The 23,415-nt window shown below is 51.3% G+C and overlaps 1 protein-coding gene across 4 annotated transcripts in view; it reads left to right on the top strand.

The window, feature by feature from the left end:
• SHB (SH2 domain containing adaptor protein B) overlaps window positions 1–23,415 on the top strand; it is a 133,304-nt gene that overhangs the window by 79,592 nt on the left and 30,297 nt on the right. For 3 of the 4 annotated variants that reach the window (XM_059925116.1, XM_059925117.1, XM_059925119.1), the window contains exon 3: window positions 6,462–6,677. The exons of the other annotated variant lie outside the window; for it this stretch is intronic. In XM_059925116.1, coding sequence (XP_059781099.1) covers window positions 6,462–6,677 — 216 coding nt within the window. The remainder of the gene's footprint in view (window positions 1–6,461; window positions 6,678–23,415) is intronic. 4 annotated transcript variants of the gene reach the window in all.

Here is a 23,415-nt window from a genome sequence, read left to right as displayed (position 1 = left end):
GGTTCATAGATGGGTGGTGAAACCCTGCCATTTCCAGCGCAGGGTTGCCTGTTAGAGTTCGTAAGCAGGCCTTCTGTGGCTCTGGGGGATGAAGGGTGATCTCAGAGGAGGAGGGGTCTTGGAATGGTATTCCAAGGATGCCCCAGTAGTAGTAACTGAAATAAAGTCAACATTCCCGGAGTGCCTTCTGTGCACCAGGCGCCGTTCTAAACGCTGAACGTGATCCTCATAACATCCCGGACACTGTTGTCCCCGCTCCAGAGATGAGGAAACTGGGGCAACTTGCTCTGGGTCCCCCACTGGGGCCAGGATTCGGGCCCCAGCGGTCTGGCAGGATCAGTGTTTTCAGCCACCACACCGTGCTGTTGAACCTGTCGCTTTCCTGGACCCAGGGCTTTGCCTCCCAGGTGGCGGGTGCAGGGCAGCACCAGTCAGTGGTGCTGCATTGTCCTAATGGTGCAGCCCTAGCCCGTGGAGGCCTGAGGGCACAGCCAGGAAGGCCCAGCACTGGCTGAGTAGAGGTTTCTTGGGCTGACAGGGGATGGCAGGGCCTGGGACTGGAGGCCTCCTTGGCCACACATCTCTACTGAGCTCTGCCACCCTGTCATTTGGGATCTGGTGTGGATTCCCAGACAAACCAGCTGGGAAGATTAGAGGTGAGGGGCCTGCAGGCCAGCATCCATCATTTCCAGCTAGGCTCCTGCATGTCTGTGCCAGCCTCACCCCGCCCAGCTCCACCCTGCCTGGGGCTTCTCCACCCGGCACCTCTCCTTAGACAGTCTTGGGGGTGCTGTCCTGTGGCATTCAAGGCCATCCAGAACCACTTCCAGCTGCCTCGGCTTCCCCTTTCACTGGGCCCCCTGGACGGCCCACCTTCCCCACATACACCTCGTGCTTCCAGCCCCTGTGCCTCTGCTTCGGTCCTTCCTTCATCAAACAGCCAATTTCCCTGCCACACCACCGTGCCATGCCCTCATGTCTAAATTCTTTAAGGCCCTCCCAGATTTCCCCCAACTGAGTTGTAGGGTCACGTCTGCTCCCTGTGGAGGATCCTAAGCCTCCTCTGTCTGTGTTGGGGGCTCTGGCCCTCTTTCCCCGAGGGCTCCCTGAAGACCAGGACTGTGTCTGCTTCATCTCCGTCTGCTCTCGTGCTGGGCATTCAGTAGATGCCTAGCGGGGTATGAGGACAGAGAAGGCTGGGTGCGCCAGCGAGTACATTGATTTCCTCGGCCTGTTTCCCAGAGGTGAGGCCGAGCCCTGCCCTCCTTTCTCTGTTCCTGAAAGGAAGGTAAAGAGGTAAAGAAGAGGTTTTTTTTCTTCTAGTCTTTTTCATTAGATGTGTGTCCTCCTGCTTTCAGAATACTGACCTGAGGCTATGCATAATAAAAAGAAATGTATATAATGAGGCTGTTATAATAGATATCAAGATCCACATAGAAGGAAGGGCAAGTGAAAATGATTCTACCTAATACCTCAGCTACCCTAGCTATTGAGGTTAAGCATCAAAATTAACCCTGAGCTTCCTGACAGCCAAAGGAAATAAACAAAACAAAAACACACAAACAAAAAACTGTGAGGGGGAGGCACGGAGTTGGTGAACACCAGAGCAAAGCGTAGCTTGTTCCCAATGGACTTGGTGAACTCGAAACACTTAGAGCCACTCAGGAGGCCCCTGGTTTGCACCAAGCTCTGTCCTGGGCCCCTCACTCAGATGATCCCCTCGGCTCTCCTTGCCTCTCAGGGCCACAGCCCTTGGTCAGCACACCAGCCTCACCCTCCTGGCTCTGTGCCCTTGGTGAATACGCCCAGGGCCCCTTCCAGTTCTAACATTCTCCGATTCTAAAACAAAGTGCTCTATTTTTTTTTCCCCCTCCATATATAGTTCTACTTGAAAACCTTTCTACTTCAGAAGTCGACAGAAATCCCTACCCTGTCAATTTAATGTTCCTGCTCCCTGCCTAAGAGGCATAAAATCACAGCCTGCCACCCAATATTAAAGGTCATTTTCCATGAATTTATAGATGGTGATGTCCAGATAACTTGTGACTTAAAACATACAGTTACCAGCTCCCCTATTAGGTCAGTCTCTGGACTGTCCCAGATAGGTTTGGGTAATAAGGAGGACGGGCCTGGTCATTAGGCAGGGGACAGTGATGTCTGGTGAGCTGGCCTGGCGCAACTGCCCTTGACTTCCTGGGGCTCTTGGCAAACATCTCCTGGGAGAGGAGATGTTCCCTTAAATGGGTGTTTTCTCAGGCAAAGGCAGCTGCTTCCGAAACACACAGCTCCTATAAGCCCAACTTAAAATCGTATTTACTTTCATGTGATCCTCTCTTAACTATATTTTTTCTTTGCTAACATACTTATTCATTATTTAAAACAACTTTGAAAAATTATTATGCAATAATTCCTCCCTCTATACACAGTAGCTGTTTATCTTCCTGTATCAGGTTTTCTGTCCTTTATTCATGTGTATCTGTACTTACAACATTGCTGTCATCAGAGTTTAGATATTATGGGCAAAGTGTGTGATGACGGTGTTCAGCAATTCCTAAGCAAGGAATAGAATTCCTCTGGGGCATCGTTCACATTGCCCAGGACTTGTTTAGAAAGCCCACATTATACGGTTTGCTCAACACATAAACAGTCTTGTATTTCACTTTTTAACTTAGCATAATTTCATGCACGCTATTCCATGTAGCTACATAATCTTCAGATTTATCATTTTAATGGCTGTTTAATATTCCATCCAGTTAGCATGCCGTAATTTACTTAACTGCTCCCTATTGTTGAGGCCTTAATGAAAATTTGAATTCACCGTGTAGTAGGAGGGAAGCTTGTTTTAATGATTACCATCATAACATCCCCTGCCCTAACTGCATGCCATTACTAACCCAGCTTTGGTAAGGTGCAGATGCTTTTGGAACAATAAATCCTGTCTGAGAGGTGTATGCCCAAGTCCCTCTGATTTAATAGCTAATCTGTTCCCTGCACATGTTTTCCTTTTAAGCTAGTGTTTATGTAGAATATCCATCTCTTCTGAATATTGTGTAATACTGGACTATATGCATTTTTCATATTGTTCCAGGTACCTTATCACTGAAGTCAGGGACTTTCATATATTGGAATTTGGGGGTAAAGAGGGGTTTCTGGCTGTCAGTTGTCATTCATTTATCCCACCCACATTTATGGAATATCTGTTTGCAGCTGGGCTCTGTGAGAGAGAGAGAGAGAGAGAGAGAAAGCAAGGATGTTCATGATTATTGGGGGCCCACAGAAGTGCATCCATAAGTTGCTTTGTGGCCCAGGATTAAATGATGATTTGCATGCAAAATGCTTTGTAAACTGTAGAGTACATGTCAGTGGTTGCTGGTCCTGCTTGTGAAAGAGGATGAAGTGGAAGGTGGTTTTCCTATGCCAGTGCCTGTCAGCTGCATTCCCAATGTCCCCATCCCTTGGAATTCTCCAAAGACAGGAAGCTAGACTGCACTCCTTAGAACCAGGGGCGGCAGTGATGCAGATGATGATGACCCCACAAAGAAAGCACTTTGGTAGATTTCGTAATTTACAGAGTTGTCTCCAGTACTTTACAGTTGGTCTTCGCCTTAAAATGACCAAGTCCTGCCTTGTATAGCTCTTCTCTTCTCCTCTTACTCCCCCACAAAAAGGAAAGCGTCATCCTCAAAACTAATAAATCATTCCAGTTTACTCATGGGACCCAATAAAGCCGTGTTTTGCCAAAGTAAGGGACATCTTCTCAGAGGAGACATGATTTTAGGCAGCCTGAGAACCACATAGTGAGGTTTTTCCCTTTCTTTTTTTTTTTTTAATGATATTCTTGTCTGCTTACATTCTTTTTATTTATGTATGTGTGTATGGCTGTGTTGGGTCTTCGTTTCTGTGCGAGGGCTTTCTCTAGTTGTGGCAAGCGGGGGCCACTCTTCATCGCGGTGCGTGGGCCTCTCACTATCGCGGCCTCCCGTTGCCGCGCACAGGCTCCAAATGCGCAGGCTCAGTAGTTGTGGCTCACGGGCCGAGTTGCTCCGCGGCATGTGGGATCTTCCCAGACCAGGGCTCGAACCCGCGTCCTCTGCATTGGCAGGCAGATTCTCAACCACTGCGCCACCAGGGAAGCCCGGTTTTTCCCTTTTCATTTACTTTCTTTCTAAAAAGAGAAGGTTGTTCTTATTTGCCAAAGAGAGTATCTTGGTTTGCTGCTTAGACCTCCCGCCTGCCCCCACCAGCTCTCCAGTACTTGCCTGTCTTCCTTTTCAGCAGAGAGAAAGTGAGCCTTGGGCTTGCCTCCCGGCAGTAGTACCCACCTAGCTGGTTTTGTTCTTGTTCATTCTTTTTATGTTTATCATCTGGTTTTGGTAAGGATAATGGCTTATGGGATGGTGATTAAAAGTTTCCTTTTTAAGTGAATTTATTTACTCTGAAACATGAGGCTACATCAATAACAATGGTAAATAATAAGCCAGGTGGTACTTGAAAACAGCAAAATCATGAAGTCGGTATGTAACTCAGTGAAGTTTGGGAGATACTACCACAGCGCTATTTAATGTCAACACTAAAGGTCACTACCCAGCATTAATTAGTTTCTGTTGTATCAGGGCCTGTGCACAGAGGTGGATTTTTTGTCGACCCTATGAGCTGGCCTTGCATCATGAAGCCCAGTCTAAAAGAATGCTCTTTCTCAGAAAGGCTGACATCATTCATGTGTTTTGTCAACTGCTCTTCAAGGCACATGACTCCTGTGGGTTTCTACTATATCTTTATGGCACTGTAACTCTGATTTGGAGACTGCCTCGAGATTCCACTTAAATAGCTCACTCTCACCACCCTCAGTGCTTTTTTATCAAGCCCCACCGCCCCTCTCCCACCTCCTTGGACCTGGTGCTCCAGCAAAAGTAGACAGTGAATAGACACACAGTGGAATATTATTCAGCCTTAAAAAGAAATAAACTTCTGACACACGCTATAACATGGAAGAACCTTAAAAACATTATGCTAAGTGAAATAAGACTGTCACAGAAGGCCAAATACCATATGATTCCACTTATATGAGGTACCTAGGTAGTCAGATTCATAGAGACAGAAAGTGGAAGGGTGGTTGCCAGGGGCTGGGGGAGGGGAAATGGGGAGTTAGTGGGGGACAGTTTCAGTTTAGGATGAAGATAAAGTTCGTGAGATGGATGGTGGTGATGGTTGCACAACAGTGTGCATATACTTAATGCCACTGACTTGTGCACTTAAATATGGTATAATGGCAAATGTTATATACATTTTACAAATAAAACAAGAAAGTGGGCAGTGAGCACATTCTCTCCAGCTGCACTGCCTTGGCTTGCCCTGGTCCTACCACAGGGAATCCTGTCCCTCTCCTGTTTCCACTTGTCAGAGCTGTTGGTTCAAATGTCATCTCTCCTCCTGCCTCATCCCTCCCAGGCCCTGCAGGAGCCCCTTTGCTGCAGAGTATTATGGTGATTTAGGTGCCCATTGTATCTCTTCTGGAAACAGTGGGCTTGCCGAGAGCAGCCTCAACAGCGAACCCCCTCCTTTCCCCCTGTCCTCACGTGGGCCCTGCACAGAGTGGGTGTTTATGATCAAAGCAAGAAAAGTGCCCCTGTGTGAGGAGGAAGCACCTGATCGTAGCATCCTGGAATCCATCATTCAGCCACTGCTGGCCTCTCAGGAATAAGCAGCAGCTGAAAGGAACATGCCCTGTCTGGGGCCTCATCTAGATGGGCGGTTGCCCCTCAGCCCACACTGGAGCCAGGCCTTAGCATCCTCTCCAGAAGATTAAGAGCTTTCCTTCCTTATTCAGAAGTGAAACTGGACATCTGCTCTCAAGTTTCTTGGCTGTATTCAGTGTGTTAGAAGATAGGCAGGCCCTGGGGGAGGTAGAAATGCAGGAAAAGGGTCACTCCTGGGGCTTTGTAGGGGAAAAATCAGTGACCCTGTGTCCCCTGGGGGTGGTTCTTGGCTTCTTAGGTCTTTAAAATGAATATGTGAGCTGGGTGGAAACTTGAGGGTCGTTTGGCCCAATCTTCTCGTTTTATAGCTAGGGAGTGACAAGTCCAGAGACCAGGGAGTTGCCCTAGTGGGAAGACCACCCCCACCTCTGTAAGCGACGGGGCTGAAAGCTCTGCCTGTCCCGGGCTGGTGTCAGAACATGCCCAGAACATCACGCTCATTTCTGGGCCGTGCCCTTGAAGACTGCAGGCGGTGGCAGGGAGGCTTCTCGTTCTGTTTGGTCCAGAGCCTGAGATCTCTGTGAGGAAGCCTTGAGCAGGGAGAGCAGAGACCCCGCCCTCGAGGGGTGGGGCAGAAGTTAAATGCAGCCTCCACCTCCCTGGCTGGCAGCTCTGAATTCCTTTGGTGTCACCTGGTGGGTCCCAGGTGAGGAAGCACATGCTGTGCATGCTTTACATCTCTGCTTCCTTCCTTTTTGACTGCAGAATTTCAGAGACAGGAAAGCGTCCGGTCCCAGCACAAAAGCATCCAATTATACGATACCCCTTACGAACCCGAGGGCCCAAGCATGGACTTGGACTCAGAGAGCACAGTCAGCCCCCGACTGCGGGAGAGCAAGCTGCCCCAGGATGACGACAGGCCCGCCGATGAGTACGACCAGCCGTGGGAGTGGAACCGGGTCACCATCCCAGCTCTGGCAGGTAAGGAGCCACAGTGGCCCTGCTCAGAGGCGGCCGCTGACCCGCGTGGCACTCACCTTTGTAAAGGGAGTAAGTGCACGGGTCCCTGCCTGCTCAGGTAAACCACAGGGTTTCTAGTACAGCTGGGCCCTTCAAGGAGGAGGAGGGTCCTGGAGGGAGTCCCTTAGGCCAGGCCTAGGGGAACTCCTGGGTCTGGCCTCCAGGGTCTCCGTTCCAGTCCCTCCCCCCATCCCCAGAGACAGCCCAGATGATCTCATTGTCTGACTCTGTCTTGGTCCTGTTGGTAGTGCTCTAGTTCACTGAAGCCAAGATTTCAGATTTCAGAAGGAAATCTTAGAAGCTAGAAGAAAATCAATCTGCAGAGTGGCTCCTATTGGGCCTTGTGGAGCCCAGTGGCTCCATCCTGTCATACAGCTGCTACAGGCCTGCACGCATCCAGGGCTGCTGCGTTTCCTGTCCCAGCTTCAGCACGAGCCCATCCACAGAGCACAGGCCGTGGCCACATCCTGACCTCAGGAGCTGACCCCACCCCTGTCCTAGAGCCCCTTGAATGACTCAGGTGCCCCTCCTCTCCCACAGCCGTCTGGAAAGCAGTCTGCCACATGTGTCACCTGTCCTAAGCTATGTACACACCCTTTGATCCTAACCCCAGTCCTTAGGATCCAGGCTGAGGTTATGATCTAAAGCACAGAAAAGGCATGGTGATCATGAGAGATGGAGAATGACCTGAATGTCCAGCAATGGGGGTCGGTTAAATGGAATATTGTGCAGCCACTACAAAGTGATGTTGACACAAAGTTTATAACAACCTAGGGAAATGCTTATGTTTAATGTTAAGAGGGGAAAAGTCAGATGCAAAAACATTTTTATGCTTCTAAGAGTTTAGGCATATAAACAAAGAGACATCGAGTGACTAATTTAATTCTTACCACATTGAAGGTCAGAAAGGGAGAGTTTTTATTTTTATTTAAGGTTCATTTTGCCTTGAATCTCCCATTTTCATGCACAACTAGACCCTTCCTCCCTTCCTAGCCCCCCAAAGTGAGGCCTCTGCCCTCCACTCATCTTGATTCCCTTGCTCGAAGTTCTGACTGTTCTAGCACAGACTGCTCACAGTTCCCTGGATGTGGCACACTGTGCAATCCCATGCCTTCTGTCTAAGTGCCCTTTCCTGCTGTGTCCTATCTGGAAAAGTCCTGTGCCTCCTTCGCCATCCCTGTGAGCCCTCCTGGTACTCAGCCACATGTCCCACAGGCTTCCTTGCTGCCTCTCTGAGCCTGTTGAGCTTCCTGCACATGACTCTGGTGGGGCACTTCCCTCACCATATAGACTCAATGCTGTAGGTGCTGGGCCCGCCTGCCAGGCTGTGAGCGCCAGCCAAGAGCCAGAGCCGAGAGTAGTCATGTGGCTGAGGTCCTTGGTCACCTCAGGTCTCTCCTGTGCATTTCACAGCCTCCTCTGCCCTCGGCACAAGGGAAACCAAGGCCTGTCCCCTGGCATGGCTGACAAGGCTGTGCTCCTCCTGGGTGTGGGAGGAACTAGAACGGAGCCGATGATGTCCCAGAGGTGGCTCTTCACAAACACCAGTTTGATTAAAGGGCCAAAGGGCTCATGTGACAACTGTCCTAGACACCAAGGGCCCATGGCAAGAGATGACATTCCAGGCGGTGTGGCATCTCACCCTCTCCTGGGCTGACCACCTTGCAGGTCATGTCACCTTAGATGCTCTAGTCTAGTCTGGTGCTTTGCTGCTCAAAATGTGGTCCCTGGACCAGCAGCATCACATCACCTGGAAACTGGTGAGAAATGCAAGGTCTCAGGCCCCACCCCAGACCTGCAGAGTCTATCTGTTTTAAAAGACCCCCAGGTGATTCGCTGGCATGTTAAAGTGAAAAGCCCTTACCCTACAGGACATCATCTCTTCAGAAGCCTCTCAGGCCAGAACTTGCCCACTTCTGCCCAGAGCTGGTTTTAAAACTACCATACATTTAGTTTTTCACAAAGGATCACAAGGTCTTAGATAGAACTGTCTCCAGATAAGTCTCTGAGCCACAGGTATCCACTGTGGACTTGGTTATATGTTGCTGAGTTGCTATCACAAGTGTCATTATAGGTCAACTTCTTAGGCTGCTGATAGAAAGTAGACTCAGACTCATGTCCCCACCTGTGTCTCATCAAGTCACTTACCTCATCAATTGTGTGTCTTGCTCTGGGGTGGATACCGATTGAGCTTTTCCCCAAGAAGCTTTTGGCTCGGTTCTAATTTCTGGGGCATAGAAGGAAGCTGTTTCACTTGGGCTGGAGGGATTCTGTGAGCACCAGCCTTTAGTCTTGACCAGATCCCTCCCCACATCTGTGGACAGAGCCTGTCAGGTGCGGCATTGCAGCCAAGGAGCACCCTTCTGTCTCCTAGCCCCAAAGTGCAGGTGGAATGAGGTGGATGGACCACCTCTCAGGTAATAAGGACGAGTTGAAACAGCTTGATTAGGTTGCTAAAGTGCTGCCGTGGTCCCATCTGTAAACCCGGAAGGATGGCTGCTCAGAAACAAAGGATAATGTTCCCACCTGAATCAGTAGTGTGTGTGGCACGTGCTTTAGCACATCATTGGTGGTGTCAGGGAGCAAGGCAGTGCTGGGCTGGGCCTCGTCCTCCTTATCACAATACCTGTTTGAAGTGCCCCACACAGTTTCTCTGGGCCCTCGGGAGCTCTGTGATGGGCCCCAAGAGGCTGGGGTGCAGGATCTGTAGCCGGGGTAGAATCCACTGGGCAATATCGTTAGCACCTCTTTCCATCCCTTGTTTTTTGTTTGTTTGTTTTTTTGCCGCACCGCGCAGCATGCGGGATCTTAGTTCCCCAACCACGGATCGAATGCGTGCCCTCTGCAGTGGAAGCGCAGAGTCTTAACCACTGGACTACCAGGGAAGTCCCTGCATCCCATGTATTCTGATTCTGCCTGTTTAGCTTGCATGAGGGAACCTGGTCAGTGTTTTCAGATTTCCAAAGGTGTGTGGTGTGAGGACCCCCAAAGGGCAGAGGTAGGCCCGCCAAGAAGGAGTCATAGGGATGTACGGTCACAGGGAGTGGTAAGAATTTCAGGTACACCTGAAAGTGTATAATGAGCTTCCTCTCACCGAGATTTGCCAGCGGAAGCTTGAATGAGGCGGGATTGGTGTTGGGAGGGCTTTGCCCTGCAGTGGGAGGTTGGCCTGCAGCTCTCTCCAGGGCTGCTTCCAAGCTTCATTCCTTCAGGATCCCAGCATGCTGGTCAAAGGCCGGGAGAAGGGAAGACCTCTGAACTATCTCTGTGATTCAGTCTACGAAGCAAAAGTGCTTTCTGCCTTTCAAAGTGCTGTCCTGCACTGCATTCGTGAAACGAGGCTGTTCTCAAAGGGATTCTTTGGCATTCTCCGCAGAAGTAGGCCTTCTCGGCCAGCGCAGCCTTTCGGGAAGGCTTGATTATCCCTTCCCGGTTGTCACGAAAACAGCTCTTGCAGGGTGTGAGGTGGTCCTAGCTTCTTGGGAATGATAGTCTTCCCTTTTCTCAGAATTCTGTGGCCAGGTGAATGAGAGACACCACAAGCTCCCCAGGAGCCCTGGGCTTCCCTTGCCTGCCCTCCCTCCAGGAAGCTGGTGGTGGCCTCAGCCAGAACCCTTGCCCGCACCCATCCAACACCGGAGTCCCAAGCCACACACATGGCCTGAGTTGATCCCAGCCCCAGGACAGATGCCCAGTCAGTTTTACCACCAGCTGCAGCGAACAGAGCGGTGCGGTGGCTTGCATCAGGCTGACAGCCCCCTTGCCACCCAGCAGAAACACCTGCCTTCAGAGCTGGCTGGACGCAGTTCTCCACCCGCTCAGTTCTCCAGGGGGTGAGTTCTCCACTCACCGCCCCTGGAGTCTTTACATCCGGCAGGTCCAGCCCCCTCGTTGCAGCTCCCTGCCCAGCGTGGGGCAGGAGAAGCAGCCTGGGTGATTCCACGCTGTCTTGGGGGTGGCGCAGCTTGTCTGACCAGCCCCTGGGCTTTGTGGCACGAATTGTGGGATGGACAAAGGAAGCCTGCCCAGGAGGTGGCCACACAGGCAGGGGGCCGAGGAGCTGGGTGGATAACCTGGCAAAGCAGACATGGATTTGGAGTCTTCAGATCTCTGAGGGGCCATTGGAAGGACAGGGACTGAACCTGTCCCGGGGCCTCTATTCCCTCACCTGGGAAATGTGTCCACTACAGAGGGCCCTGGTGGGGCTTAAAGGGCACTGCGTTGGGGAAGTGCTGGTATTTACAGAACACTTGTGCGTGCATTATCTCATTTAATTCTCACAACCACCCCCTGGGACCTTAGTTTCCTCCTTTTACAGATAAGGAAACCGAGGTCCAAAGAGAAGAAATGATTGCCCAGGAGCCTATAGCTAGTCAGCTGTAGAGCCGGGATTTGAACCTGGGAAGTCCCACTCCAGAGCCCAAGCCCTTACCCTGTCAATGTCTGGGCTCTCTGACACCATCCAAGATGCTGCATATAATGTGGCTGGAGCCCTCGCCCTCCCAGAACCCACAGGAAATGTCACATGCCTTTCATCGCCCTTGCACCAATTTCTCCCTGCGTCTGCAGCTGGTAGGATACGTGCCTAGAGCGTATGTTCCCACTTGGAACAGTTCCAGCTGAGGATTCTGTGGGAGCCCAAGTTCTGGAGGTTCATGCCTGCATGGGGTGACCAGAGCCATCCCACGGGTTGGTCCTCTTTGCCATCCCTCAGCACAGGAAGGGGTCCCCACACCATGGCATCCCACTGCCCCTTGTCCAGCTAGGGAAACAGGCCCAGGGAAGGGACGGGAACTGCTGGAGACCTCATAGCAGTCATGCCGTACACGGAGGACGCATCAGCGTTTCCTTTTAATTCAGTGGGTCAAGTTAAAAACTACGTCCTTAATGATTTGCAGTTGCTTCTGTGAAGCGAGTGATCAGAGTGCCTGCTCAGGGTGCCAGGTGGCAGGAGAAACAAAAGTCATTTCATTTTCGATTCATCGTCTGGAGATTTGTCTACCTCGAAGCTACTTTTCAGGCAATGTCCTGGGTTCGGCCAGCGACAGGCCTGCCTCCCAGCGAAAAATAGAAGACAGACATGTGACTCAATGCTGAACATATTTATTTTGGGTACTTGTCTGGCTTCCGCACTAGCTCCTTGGCCAGTTTCTCTGCCCTGGAAAGCTCAACACAGTGTCTTGGTGTCGGGAGCCATTGGAACAGTAGCAGGAGTCAGACAATCCCAAGTTCACATGCCAGCTCCACCACTCACCAGCTGTGGGACCTCGGGCTGTTCAGTCTCCTGAGCTTTAGTTTTCCCATCTGTAAAACAGGGATAGTCACAATCCTTATCACACTGGATCTCTGTGTTGATCAAGGGAAAAAATTGGATGAAAAGACTTCGTACCCTCTAAAGGGTCACACGTGAGAGAATGGTAGTTGGCGCTCAGGGGAGGCTTGCTGTATTAAATCAAATTTAATTTTATATATTAAAACAATACTGCATAAAGAGGTACTTAGGGGGCACAGAGGGCCCATTTATGAAGTTCATTCCCAGTTATTCCTGGCAGCGAGAGGCATGGATAGTGTGGAAAGCAACACTTCTGTAGGAAATACTCCATCTCGATTCCAGCAATAGTTCTCACCATGAACCACCCGGTTCTTCCATCCTTTATTCAGTCCCTCCCGAGGATTGGGCCACTGGTCCCCAGGTGTGAGAGGGTCTCTACTGCCTTTCTCCCCCACAGCCCTCCCTCCCCATTCTGGCTGTGACATGTTTGTTGATTGGTTGGTTTGCCCAGAGCGTGCAGCAGAATCACCTGGAAGAAGTATCAAACATTACAGGGTCCCACCCCTAGAGTTCCTGATTCAGTAGGTTCCAGGGATGAGGCATGAGAATTTGCATTTCCAACAAGGTCCCACGTGTTGCTGATGCTGCTGATCTGGGGACCCCACTTTGAGAACCTAAAGTATACTCAGTACATACTATGTTTTAGGTGCTGGGGTCAGGGAGGAGTTAGGGAGGGGGTGTCACAGCTCTGCTCGGGTGGTGTCCGTGCCACCTCCTCCAGGAAGCCTCCCCTGACGTGACCAGTCCCTTCCCCACCCTCATCCCAGGTTGGGCTGGGTCCCCTCTGTGCTCCTACCACATCCCGTATGGATGTGCATTGGTTTATTCTGGAACCGCCAGATACATACTTGTTACTGTCAGCATGGGAGGTGCTAATGCTGTGTTGGTCACCCCTTAGGCAGGCACCCTCTTGAGTTTTGACATTTTCCCAGCTCATCAAGTGAGGCTCAAAGGGCAGAGAAAGGGGAAAGTAAGGTCTCAGGTATGTCTGTTTCCTAAACAACTGTGAGTCATCTCTGAGCCAGTTCAGTTGGCTAATTTAAAATAATCCTATGAAGGTAAGGGGATGATGGAGGAGGGGCAGGCAATTAACAGCTAGTGAGCACCAGTTAGGAGGCTGGCACAGGTTAACCCTATGAAGTTCTGCAAGGTGGGTGTGGTTTCATTGTCATCACACAGATGACACTACTCAGGCTCAGAGAGGGTGAGCAGCTTGCCAACAGTCACACAGCTAATGAACTCAGCTCAGGCTCTCTCTCCACTGCTGTGCTGACATCGAGAGTGCGTAAAGGGCAGGTCTGAACATTCCCTTTAGCTGTGCTGGGGCGAGGTGGCTTGGGCTGTTCTGGAGGCAGAAGCAGTTGTGCCCACTTCGTGCTGAGCTCGTGACTTGTCACTGTCACCGTGAAACGCAAATGCTCTGAAGGTGGTAGTGCTGACATTGAGTCCATCAGACCCTGCTCCAGGCTCACTGTTCCCACCAAGCCCATGACTCATCCTTGTGTACTCAGAATAAACAGGCTCGGACTCTGCAGAAGTTTCCACGGGGAATCTTAGACCTGCCACCATCACCTGGCACACCCAGCACATGCCACCTTCTCCTTACCATTGGCCCCACTGGGGCTCCTGCAGTGCTTCCTGCCCCCTGCTCAGGTTCCCAGAATGCCTTGGGCCTGGGAGGAAATTAACAATTGTGTTTGTACTCGGAGCTTTTTGCTATGTAATGAGTAACAGTTGTAATTAATGTTTAACACGTGTGAACAGCAGGTCTGCAGGGAGAAGGGGGCTTTAAACAGAGAACTGGGATCACTCGCTTCCTTTGGCTGAGGGACAGGTTTTTCCAGTTGTTTTTTCTGTTTGACATATGAATGAATTCATTTAGTAACCTAGAAAAAAAAAAAAGAAAAAGAAAAACACTGGTGTTTCATAGCTTTGGTTTGCCTGCTAATTATATTGATAGGAATGTTTTTTCTTCAAGTGCGTTTGTCTCCTGTGTGGAAGAAACCCAAAGGTTTAGTAGAATATCTTTGCTCTTCTGCTTGGCAGGTCAGAGATCTTTGTGTGGATAGAGATTTTTAAGCTCTGTGAGGTCAGAGACTCTGCTGGCCTTGTTCACACCTGGGTCCCCACGTAGATCAGTGCCTGGCACATAACGAACACACAGATATTTGTTAAATTATTGAATAAATCAGGTCTCAGGAAAGCCAACCCCAAGTTCTCTTCAGGACACAGAATACATAGGTATCATGCAGCCTGCTCACACAGAGATGATACGTTTTCACATCATTCTTTTGTGCTGTATACCTGTCTTCTCTCCAGATGAGGGTGAGGGACCTGCATGAAGAGGGCTGTTGTCTGCTGTGGTTGCAGCCCCTGGTCTGAACTCAAGGCCAAGAGTGTGTCCCTGGGTGTTTGAGGATTGGCCCGTGCATCCGGATGCCATGTTGTGAGTGAGGAGACTGGTGTGCCAGTAGGTGGCAAGCAACCCCTTGAGAGCCATGCACCTGCTTGTCCCCTCCTGTCATTCCTCCCTTCCCCCACCACCACCTGTGGAGGGGCAGCAGCAGAAACATATAAGCAGCTAGGCTGGGGTTTTGGGACTCCTGGAAGGGGAGACTCATTTCCACAAATGCCCAGCCTGCTCCCTGCAGGTCCTCTGAGGCTTGTGGATGGGGGAAGTCCCTTTCCCAGGCCCTAGGATGGATTCTAAGTGTCTGTGGGTGTCTGCAGGTTAAAGTGTCAGGAGACACACTACATCAGACCTGAGGGGGCATTCTCCATCTGACACTGAGCCCAGCTCAGAACTAGGAGAGCTGGAGGGTCTGGATTTAAAGCCCTGTGCTGCACCTTGCTAGCAGGATGACCTGGGGCAAATTGCCTGTTTCCTCATCTATAAAACCAGGTGGTAATTGGTGCCAGGAGTCAGGGGCACAGTCAGTGCTCAGTGGAGGCTGGCTTTTGGTATCATTATCGTTACTATTGTTGTTTTTGAGAACCTGTTGCACTGTAGACAGGATTTGTGCTGAACTTGTTAGAGGCCCCTGGGATTCAGAAGACGTGGGTTCAAGTCCAAGTTCAAATCTAGCTGTTGACATGGGGCAGCTTGGTCTCTTTTGCAGCTCTTGTTCCTCATTTATAAAATGAGTTATGATGGTGGAGGTGGCTTGCTTCAGCAGCTGTAAAGTCCTCTGCGTTTGGGTCATTTCATCATTTTCATCAGGATTTGTCCCTACTTTTCCTGCGGCCAAGCAGCAGCCCTTGGGGCAGGGTCTTTGCGCCAGGCAGCGGTGTCCATGCTTCCTTTCTGGGGTGCAGAATAGGAGGACGAAGGCATGCCCCCTCATGCCAGGCCCTCCTTCCCCAGTCCAGGCTTGGGTGTACATGCATGGACAGCATTCCTGGAAACCAGATGGGATTCCTGGAGCCCAAGCGGGCTTCCCCATGCCCTGCTTCTCGGGGAGTCACCACTGCCCCCTCTCATAATGAGAACCTCTGTTCTCAGGCACTGCCCACGAGACGTGGCAGCTTGGTGCCCTGGGGCCTGCGTGTGTCTGCAAGGAGGACACAGAGGCCTGTCATAGGTGATCCTGGAAAAGCAAACCAAAACATTTGCTAGGCTGCCCATCGCCTTACAACCTACCTAGAGGCACAGCCTTCACTAACCGGGCAGAGGGGAGAGTGAGGGCTGCTCTTGAACTGCAGGGGAGAAGGGGGCTTCACCTCTCTGGGCCTTAGTTTCTCCAGCTGTAAAATGGGAACTCTAATACTTGTCTTACTATGAGGAGCAGGCGAGATGAGGCAGAACATATGTTTACAAAGTTGAAGCAACAGAGGACCGTTGTCATAGAAACAGAGTTTTAGTCAAGTGCAAGTGTTTGCGCATCGTCGTGAAAGCTTGTGGTATTTCCATAGACTCTGGGTCATGGGGGCCCCCCACCTTCCCAAACCAATGCGCAGTCTCCCTCCTTGCCCCCTCTTGGGGGCTCATGACTGCCCGGGCTGCAGCCCCTTCCGTGCCTCTACACCCCTGCCCTCCCCACTCCCCACCTGTCCCCCCACTACAAACCCACCCGGCCCTCAGCGGTGTGGAGGAATCAGTGCCCAGGACTGTGTGGAAAGGATGCCTTGGGCACCTTCATTCTGTTCTCTGTGCCCTTGTGTTTTCAGAGTCATAGGACATCCATGAACAAACACCAGGCCTGGAACACTGTGCAGGCCCCTCCTGTCAGCCCCGTATTCACTCCCACCTCATCCACACGGGGCCTAAAGAAGCCTCTTTAGCACCTGAGAGCTCCGTGCACAGGGTTTTGTTTTCAGTTCTCTAATCCTTGTTGCCTTATGCTTAAAGGACTCTGTCCTGTACTAGAGAACTGGGAGGGCCGGAGACTCAAGGCCAGCCAGAAAGAAGCAGCCACTGAACCTGGAGCACATCGCAGGCCTCACCTGGGACCCAAGACCCTGGGCCCCCTTTGCTCCCTTCCGGTTCCCTGTGAATGATCCCTGTCCTTAGGGGCCACCATCCACACTCGTGGTCCGCCCAGAGGGCTGGGGGATGTTTGGCAGACTGTCGACTCTTCTCTCTCTGCCCGTCCCCAGAGAGGGGCACTTCTAGAGGCTTTCCAGGGTTTCCAGGAGGCTGCCCAGTGTTTCCATCCCAAAGCAGAGGGACAGGGACTGGGGTCCGGGGCTCGCTGCCTGGTGTGACAGCCTGCTTCTATCTGCTGCAGCAGGCTATTCGCCCGCACCAGGCCCCGTTCATAAAAATGTAGGTGAAGGGACTTCCCTGGTGGCGCAGTGGTTGAGAGTCCATCTGCTAATGCAGGGATACACGGGTTCGAGCCCTGGTTCGGGAAGATCCCACATGCCCACCACAAGTACTGAGCCTGCACTCTAGATAGAGCCCGTGAGCTACAACTACTCAGCCTGCGTGCTGCAACTACTGAAGCCGGAGTGCCTGGAGCCCGTGCTACGCAACAAGAGGAAACACCGCAATAAGAAGTCTGCACACCGCCAAGAAGAGTAGCCCCCCGCACGCAGCAACAAAGACCCAGTGCAGCCAAAAATAAATAAACTGCACTTACCAAAATTGAAAAAATAAATAATTAAAAAAAAAATGTAGGTGAAGTTGCACCAGCCTCCTCGGTTCGTTGTGAGGGTCAGAAGAGAATGTCACGTCGGGTCCTCACGTATGCTTGCCCATGCACAGGAAGCGCTCGGTAAAGGTCAAGCCATTTTTCAAAACTATTTTAAAATAATAGTTTAAAAAAATGGGTGGGGAGTCCAGCTCTTAAGTTTTCTTTCTTTTTTTTTTTATTTTTTTTATTTTTTAAAATTTATTTATTTATTTATTTTTGGCTGTGTTGGGTCTTCGTTTCTGTGCAAGGGCTTTCTCTAGTTGTGGCAAGCGGGGGCCACTCTTCATCGTGGTGCGCGGGCCTCTCTTGTTGCGGAGCACAGGCTCCAGATGCGCAGGCTCAGTAATCGTGGCTCACGGGCCCAGTTGCTCCGTGGTATGTGGGATCTTCCCAGACCAGGGCTCGAACCCTTGTCCCCTGCATTGGCAAGCAGATTCTCAACCACTGCGCCACCAGGGAAGCCCTTAAGTTTCCTTTCTTGATTGATGAATGAGGATTTTTGGTCCTGCTGACCATAAATCTGGATGGAGATTCATTCACTCAACAGATTCTAAGCATCTACTATATATCAGGCACTGTTCTAGGCACTGGGAATTCGTCTTTGAAAAACACAGAATATGTCCTGTCCTCTTGGAGCTTCCAACTTAGGAATTCCAGCACAGGTTGGAGAAGAAGATGGTTTCTGATACAAGGTACTTTATCTTCTTGAGTACATGAAAAGGAGCTGCTCTGAGCATGGATGTGACCATGGGGAGAAGGGACCACCATGTACAGGGGGCCTGCCTGGACTTTGGTACATCATCTGTTACTAACCACCTCCACAATCCTTTATGGTATAGGTATTGTCAGCCCTGTTTTACAGAAGAGGCAGCTAAGGCTCAGAGAGGTTTAGAGTCTTGCCCAAAGTCACACAATAGTGGCAGAGGCAAGGTTCAAACCCAGATCTTCCTAACTCCAGAGTCCACGTCCTTTCCATGATGCTGAGCCGCCGCAGTTCCTCTGTTCTCTGGCCTTGTTGCAGCCCATGGGCTGTGTGTCAGGCATGGGGAAGTTCAGAAGAGGCTGAGGCACGAGGCCCCATCTCCATCCGGTTCTGAGAAGACACCTACATAACGCACTGTAATACAGACTGGTGCGGGGTCAGACAGCGGCACAGACAGGGGAGGCGGGGTTCAGAAGAGGAGAAAGGAATTCTACCTGGGGGGGGGTGTCTAGGACAAAACTTCCCCCCAGGAGGTAACATTAAAGCTGAACTGAAGAATGGCTAGGACTTTTGCACACAGAGATAGTGAAGCAAGGGATTCTATCGGACAGGCACAGCATAGCAAAGTCCTAGAGGCAGGAAAGCAGATGATGGATTTGGGACCAGCCATTCTTTGTGACTGGAGCCTAGGGGTGGGTGTGGAACCTAGAGGGGTTTTTTAGGGGAAGATGCATCCAGAAGGTCAGGTTGTCACCAAGTCACAGAGGACCTCAAGCACCAGAGTGAGTTCTCCGTCCCAGGGAAGTAGGAGCCAGCAAGAGTTTCTGAGCCCAGAGACCTGTGCTTTAGAGGCCCTTTGGCATTTTGGAACCTGATCTCTCTGGCCAGCCCTGAATGATAAACAGGAAGGAGCTGGATCCTGAAGGAACACATTTACTTCATCTAAGCAAACATTCACTAAATACCATCTCTATGCCCAGCACTACAGTCAGTTTAGGGACAGACAAGAGATTGGAGAGGAAAAAGAGGCCTAAAATAAATCCCAGGCGCTGCTCCTGCAGAACACCCGGGCTGACTGGGGAAGAGTGGCTGGGAGCCCACTGAGCTACAAGAGAAGGGCCAAGTGCCGTGAGCCGCCCAGGAGGAAGGTAGTTCTCAGCAGGTGGGATCAGGGGAGGCTTTGTGGAAGGGGGACTTTTGTGCCAGACCTTCGAAGCTTCTAGACTTCATACAGGTGGTGGTCATTTCAAAGACTAAATGAGTGAGGCACAGCTCCTGCCCAGCCAGCCCTGCTCCTTAGCTCTGAGACCCTGGAGGAGTTCTTCCTCCCCTCCTCCGGGCCCCCACTCCCTTGCCCACAGGGTGGCAGGGTTGTCGTGAGGGTTAGAGCTCGCGTGGGCGCCTGGAAATGCCGTCTTCTGTCATTGACAATGACCCAACTTCAAGGCTGATTGGTATAAAATCTATAATACATGTAGGAAGGGGACCACCAGCAGCAGAGGCTAATCTGCAAGGAGGAAGGGCCTCCCGGAAGATCTGAGCTGGGTCTTAAAGAATGAGATGTGTCATTAGACCAGAGCTTTTGGAAGGACATTTGGGACATCACGAAGGACCACCTCACCCGCCTGGGAGACAGGCTGCTAGAGCTGTCAACCGGGCCACTTCTCCCACTGCCACCAGGATACTGGTCCCCATCATCACACCAAAGGCAAAAGGGCTCCAGAGGCCTGTCCCTGCCCGTCTGAGTCTCCCCTCCCTCCCTCAGAACTCTGACTTCTGTTTGTAATTGCCTATAGGTGGAATTAATTAGATACTGTCATTCTAACAACTCACAGGGGTGGCGTATTTTTTCTCTAAATGCAGATATTCTTTTGAGGGCTGTGTCTTCCTTTATCTTTTGCAGAAAATCGCTAAATTAAAAGAGTTGTCTTTTTAAATTGCAGATTAAAGAGAAGCTTAATTAGAAGGAATGAAAGCAGTTGTGTTTGGAGCTTTTGTTCTTAACTTTTTTTTTTCTTGTGCTGCTGAATCACTTGGAGTTTGTATATTTTTATTTTAGGTGGAATGATTTGCCTAATTAAGCCTGTCATTCATCACCACCTGTTCCCTCTAAAATGTATGGCTATATTATTAAGCTTGCAAGTGAATGTATGAATTAATTCAGTGGGGATTTACAGTGTTGACTGGGACATTATTAGGTTTTATCCAATTTATCTGGTATGAAAACCGATATTTTTCCCCAGTACAGTGAAACAGCAGCTCATTAAGTTTCTTCATTCAGTCATTCTTTGAACACCTGTTATGTTGTGGGCATGCTCTAGGCATGGGGGGTAGGGGCAAATATGGTGTAGCCCCTGCCCTTGAGGGGCTCATGAGGAGCCAAACAAGGAAACTGGCAATTAGGGTACCATAGGCTGAGATCAAGGGGAGTCTGGGAAGGAGGTGAGGCCAGGGAAGGCTTCCTGGAAGAGGTGACCCCTGAAGAGCAAGTGGAGTCAGTCAGGTGGGCAGTGGGGAGGGGAGGGTGTCCTGGTAATACAGGCAGAGAGCACGGCCTGGAAAGGGACCTGGTGAGATCTGAGACGAGACAGGTTGCCAGGTCGTTGGTCGTGAGAGCTTGGGTTCCTTCCATGATCAGTGTTCCATGCTCCATGCCTCTCTTTTCACCTTCTGTGCCAGGAGGTGTGTCGTGGGATTGTATACTGGGAGAGAGCCCCCAATTCTGATTTTAGCCGGTGGAACACCCAGGTTGTCAGAGGTGAAAGTGCCTTACAATTCATCTGGTTTCTCCCTCTCCTCCGCCTGTGGCAAAACTAAGCCTAGAACCTCATCTCCCACCTAGCCCCTTCCCCGACCCCCACTCCTCTGCCCACTCCGGCACTGTTCACCCCCAGGGGCCAGAGGCCTGAACTGCCTACTCTCCATTCCCGACACCAGAAAGTTAGCAGAAGGGAGGCTTCGTGGGAAAGTAAACACTGGCCCTGTGCTCCCTGCCCCCATCCCCTGCTGTGCCCTGATCTCCGTCTCAGTGTGGCATCACACAGGGGTCTTCCCTGACTCGCCCCACACGTAATCAAGTCCTGTTGGAGTCGCCTCCCGCATCCCTCTCATCACTGAGGGATTCAGGCTTCCCTAACTGGTCTCTCTGCCTCCAGGGTTGCCCCCAAACCCACCCTCCATCAGCAGTCAGAGACATCTCTAAAGCCCAATATGAAGAATGGCATTCCTTCATTCAACCCATCGTAGGATCAAGGCTCAGCTCTTTAGAAGGGTGACCAGGCCCTCACCTGTCTACCCGATCCCAGTGCTCACCGCTGCCCAAGGTCACCCATCCAGGACTCTGCAAGTTAGGGGGCTCAGGTCAGAACCTGCTTCACCTCTTCCTCACGCCCCCTCCCAGAACATATACCCCATTTGACTGGTTGCCATGAGAGCTGGTGTGGTTCAGTGGGAGCCCTGGTGGGGGAGCTGGGCTCCTGGGAAGCCAGGGAAGGGCCCGTGGTGACATGTGTGCCAGGGCCCCAGCTCTGAGCTTCACCCCCTATCACCACTGTGAAAGCCCAGCTCATCAGCCAAATGGAAGAGCCCTTTCTGACACACAACCCCAGGACGTATTCCCTACAAGGGCCTTGAGGTCATTGCCATCTTGCTGTCTGTCCCTGTGGTTGGACACAGAACAGACCCGTAGCTGGAGAGGAGGGCAGGAGCCCCCAGCCAGTCCTCGCTCTGCCCCTACTCCACACTGCCTGTCCTGGCGTCACAGGCTGTGGGTGTCTGGAGGTTGGAGCTTGGCCTCCATCCTGCTTTCTCATGGAGCTTAGAGTTTTCTGTGAGTCTTCTTCACCTGGGCGATGCCAGCCCCATCCTCCAGGCCAAAAGCCTGTAAGTGACCTTGATCTTCTGTCTCACTCTCACTCCAGTCTGAAGACACAGACCAGTCCTGTGCCTCTGCCGGAATCTGGTTTCTCACGGTCACTTCCACCCACCTCTCCCATGCCAGCCCATCCTGCAGGAGCTTCTTCACTGCTCGGCCTTGCTCCCCTTCCATCTTGCTCTCTTTTTAATTCACAATTTTTTTTTTAAGTAGGTTCACAGCAAAATTGAGACGAAAGTACGGAGAGTTCCCATATACCCGTGTCCTCCATCCCTTGTCAGTCCAGCAATCCTGTTAAAAAGTGCCAGGTCAAAAGCCTTCCCCGCCGTCAGAACATCAGAATGGCTCTTCATTTCTCTCAGGATAAAACCGAAGTTCTTCCCAAGGCCTCCAAAGCCCCACCACCTGGCCCTGCTCCCTCCCACTCCCCTCAGCCTCAAACCCTGCCCCCACCCCCGCCCCCCCAATCCCTCCAGTTGCCCTGGGCTGTGTTGTTTCTCTGTCACCCTTGGCCTGTTCCTAAATTCAAGGCCCTTGAATTTGCTCTTCCTTTCCCTGGAATGTCCTTCCCCCAGATGTCCATGTGGGTCGGCCCTCCTTTCCTCCAGTCATTTATTCAGATGCCATCCTTCAAGAGGCCTGCCCTGTCCTGCTTTTGTTTTCTCCAGAGCACTTAGCACCAGCTGGTGTGCTGTGGATCTGACTCATTTCACTTGTCGTCTATCTCTCCTCACTTGGACCCTGAGCTCCAGAGACAGGGATTTCTGTTTTGCTCACTGCTGTTTCCCCAGCCCTGAACTGTGCCTGGCACATGTGAATGAGAGTCTAGGGTGGACAGCCTGCTGGACCCCACTGCAATCATGAGAGTGATCACATACACATGGGTCCCACCTGTTTAGGGCCTTCCATTGGCAGGAACCTCCTCGCCCCTTCCCTCTGTTTTCTGTAGTGATTAACAGAGAAGAGTGTCTTGGAGGGATGGAAATGCTTCGCAGTCCTGATGGATGATCTTGCTCCGTGCCTGAGACACACAGCAGGTTCATACACAGTCCTCCGCCCCCGTGGACAGCACATCACCACTGTCAGGGCAGGGGTTTCCCAGCACCTTCTGTGAATGTGAGGTTGATTGCCGTGCGGCTGGAGTTGGAGGACAGCTGGCCACATCCACGCTTGCTGGTTGGGGGGAGATTTTATACCATTGTGTGTCCATGGGCCTGCACCTTGATGTGGCCTTGGGAACATTGTTCCGCAGGCCCTGGCCCAGCTTGCTAAGCGCACTGTGTATGCTGGGCCCATAGGATGTAGTCCCTCATGTGATCTCCACAGCAGCCTGGTAAGGTAGGGAATGGGGCCTCAGAGAGTTGAGCAGCTTAGCCAAGGCACACAGCCGGTCACTGGCCAGCTTAGGAGGGGGGACTCAAGTCAGTTTGGAAGCTTCTGTGAAGTGCTTAGTACTGTGTCCACATTGAGCAGACATGATAATAAAAATAATAAAATAAATCATAATAAAAGAAAATATTTATAATAGCGTTGACTGAGCACAGACTGCACACCAGGCGCTCTGCTAAGATGGCTGTACATCACCTGGCAGAATCCTCACAACAATCCCATGAGGTGGGTACGGTCGTTATCCCTACTTTTCAGATGAGGAAATT

Source organism: Balaenoptera ricei, chromosome 6 (assembly GCF_028023285.1).
Source record: "Balaenoptera ricei isolate mBalRic1 chromosome 6, mBalRic1.hap2, whole genome shotgun sequence".
In the NCBI taxonomy this organism is placed as follows: Eukaryota; Metazoa; Chordata; class Mammalia; order Artiodactyla; family Balaenopteridae; genus Balaenoptera; species Balaenoptera ricei.
The sequence above is the reverse complement of the archived record's forward strand: the minus strand, read 5'-3'. Positions and strand labels throughout refer to the sequence as shown.